Here is an 11452-nt window from a genome sequence, read left to right as displayed (position 1 = left end):
CACCCCCTGCCACTAGTTAGTACTAGATTTAGTAGTAGTAGATGTTAATTTAGGGTTAGCTAGTACTAGATGTTGCTTAGTTAGTACTAGATTTTTAGTAGTAGTAGTGGTAGTTGAACTACTTTAGTTGTAGTTGAACTAGTTTAGTAAGTAAATTAATAAACTAGTTGAACTAGTTGAATTAACAGAACTAATCTATTTTTAGTAAGATAATTAATATAACTAGTTGAACTACTTTATTTTTAGAAAGAACTAGTTTTTTTTCTATTTATAGTAAGTTTATATTTAGTAAGAACTAGTTGAATTAATAAAACTAGTTGAACATGTCATGTTTGTTGTTAGTGATAACTTATATGGTTTCAGGTGACCTCCGTCGTCCCCGTCACCGACCCCCTCCGACATCCCCGCCGTCGTCCCAGTCACCGACCCCCTCCGACATCAAGGTGAGACCAGCCAAATATCCTTGTATATCTTGTGTTGTTGCTCAAATAGGATATGTGGTTGCCCAAGTGGCCGTTCATGTTCAGTTTACATCTCCGAGTGGCCTATGTTTTGCCGGAGTGTTGATTAATTTCCGTTCCGGCAAATTTCAGGCGCTCGATATGTCCTTTTTTAGCAAAGGTCATGCCGGACTTTGTCGTGAATTCTGGCATGACTTGTGCTAGAATATGTACAAGTTTAATCTTTGAATTATGATTGTAGGAAATGTCGTACTCGGACGACGACGGTCTCCTGGGGGAGTGTAGCTGGTGCCACGACGATCGAGGTATGTGCGACAGGTTCGTTCGGCTGGACGAAGATTGGCGCTTCAGCATTAAGCTCGAGGAGACCTTCGATTGTGAAACGGTACACAACAACGACAAGTGTTTTTTCTCCATTAAGCATGACTTCAACTATTTCAACGTCTAATTTTCATATTTTACAATTCGACTAGCTTATCCCATGCCATGCAAGACGCTATGTCTTGGAGAGGATGGGTTTTGAAGACCATGAAAATTTCGAAACAAAGAAAATACACCTAAGGACCCATCATGATATGGATTTTGAAGTAAATCTGTGCAATGCTCAGAGCGTAACCCATTTTGGTTGCCAAAATTGGGAAGCACTTTGCAAAATGTATGATTTTTATGAGGGTATGATTGTCACCATGGATCTTGGTGATCCTGACAGCGAGGAAGACAATATGGACATTTGGGTCCTTGTTGATACGCTTCCGATTGTACCGCTATGTGAGTTTCTCAAACATAGTTATTAACTAATTTATATTGTTTATTTCAAAATAGTTGATAGCTTATTTCCATTGACAGCTTATTTTGATTCTTCAAAGACTGTGCGGAAGATGGTAGATAAAACCCACTACACCGAAGGCACCCACTTAACGTATAAGGAGAAAAATCATCTGATCGCATTTTGTACTCTTCTTGAGAATTACAATGACTATTATCGAATTCCTCCAAATTATGGTGAATACATGCCACTAGTGCATGTGTTGAACAACGATAACTTCTCTGGAGATACCCTGGTAAGATTTTTTACTATTACGACATCCGTGCATCTTTTGCATACTTCTAAAACTAGTACATCATTGCTAACTACGAAGTTATTATTATGTTTTTCAACAGAAACTCCCGATGGATTGTGTGCCTCATCTGATGTCTCTCCATGGTCGCCTCTCAGTTCTGAACATACTGCCAGGTAAATCTACGGAGCTCACCTGTGCATATCGGATTTCTAAAACCCGTGAACACATGATCATCAGAGAATGAAAGAAATGTATGGACATTCGCAAGGAGGTTCTTGGAAGTAACATTCAGCGAAAGGCAAGAATTGGAGACAGGCTAATCTCCATTCTCCATAATGGAGAGTCAGGGGCTATCTTGTTTTTTGTTATTTTACCTTAGAAAATGTAGTAGGTCTTAATCGAATGTAATAGGTCCTATGAGGTACAATATGTTTATTATGTGGTAATGTGTTAGAGTTGATAATGATGATCTTGAGGAGTTGTTATGTGATGTCAATGATAAAAACGATGATATTGAGGAGGTGTTATATGACAATGATGTATTATGATGCTAAGTTGTTAATGATATGATGATGATGATGATATTATTATATCATTGGGTGAAAGAACCGCGGATTAGTTTCAAGTGGATGGACATCCACTTGAAACTAGTCCACGGTTCTTTCACCCCATGATGTAATAACTCATTATGATGTAAAAACAATCTCTAAATTCCTGTTGTATGAAAACTTGTGTAAAGGTGTATGAATACAACATGAAAAGAAAAAGAAATAAAATAAAATACTAAAAAATAGTAGTAGCGCGGGTAAGGAGAAGCGCTACTACTAGTTACCAGTAGCGATGTTCTGATGAAGCGCTGCTACTAGGTCAATTTAGCAGTAGCGTGGGCCAAGACGCGCTATTGCTAAGCATTAGCTGTAGCGCCTTATCAGTAGCGCTCCTGCCCGCGCTACTGATAGGCCCAAAACCCGCGCTGCTGCTAGGCTTTTCCCTAGTAGTGCGACATTGGTCTTCCGGGTCCACAAGTATCAATCATAGTTGTACGGGCCGAGAAATGTATTTTCACACTAAAAGAAACTCTAATTTCCTAAAAATATTTCATGCGTTTATGTCGAAAATACCGTTTCCCTCAGTCTTTTTCCAAATTTTTCTACCCTTGCTCGCCTATGGCCCCCAGTCGGTAAAAAACAAAAAAAAATCTTCCCCACGATCTTATCCCACCCGTAGCAACCGCCCCTCCCCCAAATTTCCTGCTCCTCTCCCCCATGATGTGTCTGTTGTGATCAAACTAATTGGATATTGGATACACTATTGGTTGTTTTTGTAGAGAAAGGAGGTCAACAAATATCTGTTGCATGGGGAGTAAGCCTCTTTGAACAGGTGGCAAATGAAGTGTTTGGAGCTATGTGGGGCTAGAAACCAACTCACTTAAGGCTATCGGTCTTCGGCTGGATTCATTGGCTGTTTAGCAGGGCCATCTCCGGAAATTTGGGGCCTCGGGTAGAAACCAAAATCTGGCCCAAAATATTGAACAATTCACATAAACAGAAGAATTAATATTCAATTATATCTTCGTACCAAAAAGGACCATCCGTCTAGTATTTCGTGGAATATAATCTTCAATTATATCTTCGTACTACATCATCTCCAAGACATCAATTTCTGCATCATGAGCCTCAACCTCCTATCGTATTATCATCACCACCATCATCAACATTAACATCTGCGGTGTGATTTTCATAATCAAGTTGGGAGTCTCACTAAATATCTATCGAGGGCACTCGTTTGAGTTCGAGCCTCAACTGGCACTCTTTGTTTTGCAGAACCAGAATCTTGTTTCCTAATTCTAGTAGACATGATGATGATTCGAGAACAAAACCTAACAAATTATAAGTGATCATTGATCAAACAGAATCTAATTAGATTCATATAGTAATGATTGCTAGATGACTCTAGATCATTCAAATACAAAGAAAATAAATTGATAAAAAAAACCTTGCTCTTGGATATTAAAACACGGTCTGTGGTCTAGCGTGGATGTGTTTAGCTAGCCTGGGCTGCTTGTTTGGATGTTGCTTCAAGTTGGATTTTATTTTATTTCCCTTAATGGAAAGGTCTGGGTTCTTACTAGTTATAGCCACAAGTTGATGGGCTATCTAATTTGAGCATAGCTCTTCCTATACTCAACTCATTTTCCTTGACGAAAAAGTGTGTGTCTATATAGTAGACACCATGCAATCAATCAAACACACTAATGAAATATATATGACAAACAATTAACATGTTACAAGATTCAGAAAAATATTTCTAGCATGGACCCAAAGCATCATACTTCCCGCAAAAAAGAGGTCAATGTGGTAACAAGGCAGCCTCACAGGAAAAGAGCAGGAGCCATCCAACTGAACCGGTAATTAGAGGTTAAGTCTGTGTCTCGTTTACGCTGACACCAGGTTCAAGTTGCATCACCAATAAGATGCCCTTTGGGTGTTTTTGTGCAGAAAACAGAAGAGGACCTTGCCCGAAACATAATACAAACACATCGTGGATATTGAATAAAATAATTTAACAAAGCCACCACACACTGTAATTAACAAATCAATTGTATCATCACGTAAGAGCAGATTGAAAACAGGCAAGCATACGTGGTTTTCATAATATATCTCTGGGATAACTCAGCTGCATTGGTATTTATATACACTTGCAATTTGCACTATAGTCTCGGACAGACAACAATGGTTCACAAAATTAAAGGCAATCTCAGACTCTACTAGCTAACAAAAAGTACAACTAATTAACATCAGACCTGTTGAAGTATCATCCGGTATTAACTGCTCAAAATCTTTAGGGCTAAAAACGAAGCAAAGCTTATTTCTCTATGGTGACGGAGACGTTGCCGCTGGTAACGGCGTTTTTGGTGAGGACGGTGGGCAGCTCGACATTCTTGCCCTTCTTGGGGGTAGATCTGTAGTAGTACCCGTAAAGGATCAGCTGGATGAGGCCGAAGATTGTACCGAGGGCATTGGGGATCTGCACAGAATTTAAAGAGGACATAACAATTAGATCGAACCGCGCTGAGGAATTCTTGATTGTAAGTCTGGATGGGTTTGTGACTTTTTTTTATCCAATGTGTATGTACATACCGTGATGTAGATGTCAAACTTGATTAGCGCATAGCCCGTCCAGCAGAGACCGTTGAGGAAGTTTACCAGTGACAGGAAGAATGGCATGTACTCCACACTCTTGGTCCTGATCACTTTACCCTGCAAATAAGCAGTACAATATTACTACTTTCATCTCAATTTTTTTTAGTTATATTAGCATTTAGTACACTTGTTAGTTGGTAAAAGCATCCATCATTAACAATTAGCCTGAGCTAGTAATTCGCCCTGTAAAGGAAGTTTACCTTTGAGATAGAAATAAACCGTAGGCCCTTTTGATTAAAAATATATGATGTAGCATATTGTAGAAGAACTTGGGTGCGTGAGAGGTGAATAACTCAATTCGGACTTTTTTTTAACAGGGTTTTGGCACGAACGTTAAAAGATGAAAGGTGAGTGCATCTTTTAGATGGACATAGTTTTTCAAGCAGAATCAACAACAAACAAGGTGTACTACTTAACAAATTGAGGTCTGTCAAAAGCATCTACTAGAACTTTAAAAATAAATTATAGGCAGGTATTTTTCTAGACAACGTATCATTACAACATCATACATGCACAACGCAGATTAATTAGCCACCTGAACTCACAAGTTAAAGCAGTTATCAAAGATCACGGGTCGACGATCCATAAGTTGGGGTGGGGTACGTACCATGATGGTGAGCGGGGAGGCGTACATGATGGAGCCGAAGATGACGCAAAGGATGCCTACGATCATGGAGCGCTTCTCATGGGTGTGGGCGCCGACGAGCACACCGGCCACCACAGCAGCCATGAACGCCGCCTGGATGGCGAGCACGCCGAGCATCTTCCACTGCACGCAAAGCACAGGCGGATGGCATGGGTTAGGGGCATGCAGGAGGATCTTCTGTACAGAAACTAATGGCGAAAAGAGACAGTAGGCCGGATGAGGGGGCACTAGGAGGGTTGCACGTACGTACCCTTGTGTTCTTGGCCGCGTAGATGATGAAGATGATGATGTAGGCGCCCTCGATGACGAGGCCGATGCCGTTGATGGTGAGGACGAGGGTGCTGTTGGGGTGGACGATAGGGAGCCCGTAGAAGAACCAGAGCAGGCAGTTCATGAGCGTCGCCAGGTAGGGGTCCGGCTTGAACTCCTCCACGTTCTTGGCCTTGCAGATACGCCAGAACGTCGGCCTGCGTACGCACAAGCAGAAAACGAGCGTCAGATTCATGCCCTAGCAACCACCTTCCATCCATGAATACAGAGCCGAGAGGAGGAGGAAAGGGCTTACACAGGGGAGAGGAAGAGCCCAAAGGAGATGACATTGCCAATGATGCCGACGATGTTGCGGGCCACGTCAGCGGAAACCATGATGCTCAGCAAGATGGATAGATCGATCGCCGGGAACACAACTCGATTGCTCGGGGGAACAAACGACTTGAGAAAGGTTGGTTGTGATTTGTTTGGGGCGTGGGTGGCCGAGCTTATATAGTAGGGGGTACGCCTTCGCCTTCCCCAAGTTATATCCGATGAGGATATTGTTAAGGGTGGCCAAACCTTCTGATTTGGGTGCAGACCGTATCGAACTCCATCTCTGGCCGTGCTCCCGTACAACGGCCGGCCGTATCAATTTCTTCCTCGTCACCTAGCCAAACGATCGCCCAGCTGCTAGCTCCTCTTCCACGTAACAACTCCTACTCGATCGAATTATCCCCCGACAGCCCTACGCAAATAAACAATGTCCTCCTCTCCTGCAAGATCGAGGCAAGACGGCACTGGGGAGCCAGATCAAGGAGAGGCATGATAAGGATGGCAGCGGCACGGGGGCATAAAGTGCAGCGTATGTACAGATGGGTTGAGCACTCACTGCGTTTGTCCATGATCATGCCTACTCTCTTCATCCAACGGTGCTTGCAAGGTAAGAAGAAATCTGTGTGCATCACCTACCTTCAAGTGGAGAGGATTGATTTTTTCTGCAATTGTTCAAATTGGATGATAAAAATCAACTTTGCATGCTTACATGAAGCTAGATTCCTGGAAAATAAGTATTTTCGCACATAAACTGCTAATTATTAAATCCCATATGTTTTTTGTGTCCTGATCTTACCTTCAGCACCTGATTAACAGCATACGTGTCTCTGATGTCGGAAATTCGATCTGAATCATGACAAAAAAACGAACACAAAATGATTAGGAGGGACTATCTATGCATTACGAGTGCATTGGGAAGGGAAACTGTGTGCTATACAAGTTAGTGCCAATGAGATGGCGATCTCTAAAGAAAAAGTAGCTCACTTATCATCGATAGAAGACACTGAAAAGTAGTTCATAAATAAGTGATGGACGGGTCTCAATTATTTTCAGGAGGCCATCATGTTGACAAGAAAGTTGCTGCTCATCCTATTTTTACAACCAAAAAAATGCAATTCTATGAGAAAGTAAATGTAGGATTTTTTTTTAGTGCATCTATACAGCAAACATGTGTGTAACAACAGTTTGATTTGGATGTTAGAAGCAATGAAAGTTGTAAAACCAAAGCAGCATTGGTTAGGGTTCTTAAGAGCCGTGCTAGCCTTTTCCTACATAAAACTAAATGTATGATCTGAAGTAAGAAATCTGTTTAGTTTGTGGGTTGGAAGTACCACATATAAGCTTGGTCCATGTGAATTGGCACAATGTTTGGAACAAAATGAAACTTAGCAGTGCAGTTTTATAAATTGTAGACAAACTGTAGTAATTCCCAGCTAATTTTATAAATTCATCCCAGTGAACTTTTGTGTAAATTGGTCTTTCTATTCTCATATCTTGGAATATAAATGATGAACCTCAATTTTTTATGCATCGTGGTTTTGTATGATGGCCATGGCTACATAACAGCGATAGCATACATCAATTTGTGTTGATATATGAATGTAAAATGTCAAAAATTGTCTCTGCTTATTATACTTATCTACACAATAGATATGTGGAGTTCATGGTTTGTTATTTAGCTCTTCTGCAGCCCAGTTGCAATTCCTAAAGGTTGATGCAGACACTCAAAAGTGCCTCCTAGAGCAGTAGAGATGTTGTCTCTGCAACGTTAACACATCAATCGGTGTATTTGAATGTGTACACTTGCAACCTTCAAATTTAGAAGTAGCAAATTTTTTGCCGCTACTGTCACTTACAAAGAATAATGCCTCATGTGTACATTTCCAAGGTGCTTTGAATTCTGTGTAGCGAATGTACCGATTCCACTTGATCCACCATGGATCTGCATACATTGGAGATACCCAATCATCAGGAATAAATACAGCCAGGAGTCCAGGACGTTTCACCTCATTTTGCATATGAGTAACTGTGGTAACCTAGTTCGCACTCCATTTGAGTAAGCACAATTTACTTGGCTATTTCTCAGTTAGTCGAGGCATGTTGCTCTAACAAAAGAGATCTGACATTCCAACTCATCAGGTGCTCAGTGTAAGAGATTTACAGCCAGTCAGTCCCAGTCCAAGGAAGAAGCAAGTGCAGTGAATTGCTAGCCGTTTGCAATCATCACATGCAGAACAAATTAGAAACAGAGATTTTCTTACAAGGATTCACCGAGGGGGAGGTGGCTAGCATGAAAATGGTGGACCAGACGGTGCAGGCCACCTCGGGCTGTCAGTCAGAGACACCCCCTCCGTCACCGGGAGCAGCTTCCCTGCCGGAACCTCCACCTTCTCCGCATACCCGCCGCCGGTAAGCAGCGCGCACACCTGCAACGCAACAGCATATGCGAAAAAAAAAAAGTGAGGTTCAGAGCAGCAGCAGCAGCCATCACCAAATTCACCATGGGGGCACGCTGGGCACCTGGTACCGACGGCCCAGCGCGGCCCCGAGAGCGACGATGGTGCCGGAGCACTCGAGCCCCGGGTAGGGCGAGGCGGCGGCTACCGGCCCTGCCACTGGACCGTGTCGCCGCGATTGACGCCGGCGGCGGCCACCCCGACAAGCACCTCGCCCTCCCCCGGCGCCGGGAGGTCCTCGACCTCGCGCACCTGCAGCGCCTCGGGCCCGCCGGGGCTCGCGGTCGCCACCACCACCATCGTCGCGTCCGTCCCCCTGCGCCCAGCTCACTTGCTTTCGGCTTCTGGCTCTCGGTAGCTCCGCGTGTACAGGCCACTGCTCCCCTATACGGCTCTGCTGTCGGCTCTACTCGGATTTTTTTTTTCTTTTGACAAAGAGCTTTTTTTGAGTAACTTTTTTTTTTGAGTAACTTTTGAGAAAGAGCTCTGCTCAGATATACGGCCGGGCTTCTCCAACTAGATCCGGCCAAAGAAAGTTTTTTTTTAGATAATCCGGCCCAAGAAAGCTGGACGGCAAAATATGGTTACGAAAAAACGTGGGATTGTGGACACATGGTTGGACACCAGCTATTCAACCGCACTTCCTCGATTCTCAAATAAGTGCACACAGCTATACCTAAAAATATATTGTATTAATAATATTCATAATATAATAATAATCTATACCTCTATCTATATCTCTATATCTAATCTAATAATAAAGGGACTAATACTTCTGTCCGTACATCACGAAAATTACCCTCAAAATTATAATAAATTACCCAATATGCCATCCATAAGTGAAAACTATTTCTTTTTCTTGAAGTCGCCGTCAGTTACGGTTCTTATATCGTGGTGCTCTTATATTATATCACAACGGCACTAGCATCACAGTGGCCAAGGCCCCGGTCCCCCTTTTTCTCTCCTTTTCTGTCTTATAGCAAGCGCGCCTTATCCTCCGTCGAGGAAAGTATCGTTTTCCCCCTTAAATCATGTCTGATGGATCAATTTCCCCCCAAAGTCTAAAACCGGATCAATCAGCCCCTAAACTCTGTAACACCGGATCAATTCTCCCCCATGGTGGTTTTGGACCAGATTTCAGTGGTTTTGACTTTTCTCCTTGCTGACTGGACATATGCAACTTTCCCCAATTATTAGTTGCAATCCCTACGTCTGTCGCCGCCTCCTCGTCGTGAAGCACTCTGTCGCCGTCCCCCTCGTCGCCCCCTCGTCGGCCCCTCGCCGCCCCCTCGCCGCGGTCCATGGTGTCTGCTAGCTCGTCAAGCAGTCACCGGCCGCCGCAGTCCATGTCCTTCTCAGGGCAGTCGCCGGTGCCATATCGGGAGCCACCGATGGCGTACTCGCCTGAGAAGTTGTGCCACTCCAACGTCAAGGCTCCGAGGTGGATTTCATGGAGCATTGCCGACCCCGGTCGTCGATACTACAACAGCAGCCAGTCTCTGGTAAATCGATCTGTGCCCGTCGTTGTTCTCTTGAGCAGCAAAGTTATAGTCTTTGCGCGATTTTGTTGACAAAATTGCACAAATTGTTGAATAGGGATATGATTGTCGGTACTTCAAGTGGCATGATGATCCCCTGGATCAGTTTGTCAGTACGCTACTACGTGATCTACGAGATGTTGTGAATCGGCTGAAGACAGAGGTTAGGGAGCTCAAGACCGAGAAATCACAGCTGGAGCATGCTCTCATGGATGCCAAGTGCAGCATTGGTGATTCTGATGTTTATGTGCTGGATTTGAAAGCACAGCATGCTCAACAAATGGATGTTCTTGCCAAGGAATTTCAGAGAAGCAAGTTGATGTACAAATTTGCCATCTTTTCCTGCATTGTGTGTGTTGTTATCATGGCTTTGAAGATTTTATGTACTATGTAGGATGCATTGTGTGTGTTGTCAACCACCTATGTAAGCTCCAGTCAACAATTGTATTTGAGTTTAAAATTTCAAAAGAGGACTTTTCCTGCATTGTGTGTGTTGTTATCATGGCTTTGAAGATTTTATGTACTACGTAGGATGCATTGTGTGTGTTGTCAACCACCTATGTAAGCTCCAGTCAACAATTGTATTTGAGTTTAAAATTTCAAAAGAGGAAGTCTCAACTTGTGTCTGAAGTTAACTAAACTTTTGTCTGAATTTTTCTGAAGCGTTGTCTGTAGTGTGCTGAACTTTTAGCACCCATTGTATTTGACAGGCACCCACCCACCCATTTAAAGCCAGCGCTCGCCCAGACACCACTCGCCCACCCACCGCTTGCCCAGTCGTTCCCCATTCTCATGCCGCCCAAGAAGAGGCGGTCTGCAAGAGATGTTCGACGTGCTCAAGAGCGGTGGGAGGAAACTGTCAGCAAGTATTGCAAGGGGGATTCAGAGAAGAGGGCCGATGTAGAGGAGATCTGCAACAGATTTCCGAACTTGCAGATGTGCGTGGACCATGCCAGGGGCCTCATCGCCGTGGCAACTGATGTTGAGAAGAAGGCAATGTTCCCCGATGGCCGTGCAATTCCACCCGTCTCAGTTTTTCTTTGCGCTATGCATGAGGCGGAGAATTCACCAGATCCGCGTCAGCGTGCCAGGTCGTATGACTACCGCTCCCGCCGTCGCCCCCCTCCACCTCCAGTGGAAGGTCTTGTCGGCGTCATGGTCGCCGTACCAGCTGCAGTGAAGCAGGTTACTGTCCATTCTGATAGCGACGGAGAGTACAGTGAAGATGATGAGGACGACAGCAAGGGGGAGCAGGTGGTGGTGGATGTGGAGGACAACAGCGAGGGGGAGCAGGTGGTGGTGGATGAGGAGGACGACGGCGAGGGGGAGGTGGCGCCTGTCGACAACAACGTGTACATGGTGGCACCGGGGATCCCGCAGCTCGGCGACAGGAGCATGCCAATCGAGGCGGAGACCTACATCCGCGTCAGCATTCGCCACTCCGACCGCATCAAGAAGATGAAGGAGATGCAGAAGTGAAGAAATGTAGAAGATGAAGGAGA

General features: G+C 44.1%; 1 protein-coding gene and 1 pseudogene across 3 annotated transcripts; both read right to left on the bottom strand.

The window, feature by feature from the left end:
* Positions 1-4165: 4165 nt before the first annotated feature.
* On the bottom strand, positions 4166-8616 carry LOC119337371 (bidirectional sugar transporter SWEET6b-like). 3 transcript variants are annotated; one of them, XM_037609494.1, is made up of 10 exons: positions 8477-8616; positions 8218-8382; positions 7813-7898; positions 6753-6802; positions 6513-6618; positions 5937-6420; positions 5622-5838; positions 5333-5494; positions 4663-4782; positions 4166-4549 (listed from the first exon to the last, which is right to left on the bottom strand). In XM_037609494.1, exons 6-10 carry the CDS (start codon positions 6014-6016, stop codon positions 4388-4390), a joined length of 741 nt encoding a protein of 246 aa, XP_037465391.1. In that variant the 5' UTR covers positions 6017-6420; positions 6513-6618; positions 6753-6802; positions 7813-7898; positions 8218-8382; positions 8477-8616; the 3' UTR covers positions 4166-4387. The 3 variants fall into 3 exon arrangements, with proteins under 3 accessions (XP_037465391.1, XP_037465393.1, XP_037465392.1); XM_037609496.1 differs by having other exon boundaries at positions 5937-6396; XM_037609495.1 differs by lacking the exons at positions 7813-7898; positions 8218-8382; positions 8477-8616 and adding an exon at positions 6941-6961.
* On the bottom strand, positions 8242-8778 carry LOC119338650 (annotated as a pseudogene).
* Positions 8779-11452: the final 2674 nt, after the last annotated feature.

The sequence above is a fragment of the Triticum dicoccoides genome, chromosome 7B (assembly GCF_002162155.2).
Source record: "Triticum dicoccoides isolate Atlit2015 ecotype Zavitan chromosome 7B, WEW_v2.0, whole genome shotgun sequence".
Classification (NCBI taxonomy): domain Eukaryota; kingdom Viridiplantae; phylum Streptophyta; class Magnoliopsida; order Poales; family Poaceae; genus Triticum; species Triticum dicoccoides.
Note: the sequence above shows the minus strand (reverse complement) of the source record. Positions and strands in the feature narration are given on the sequence as shown.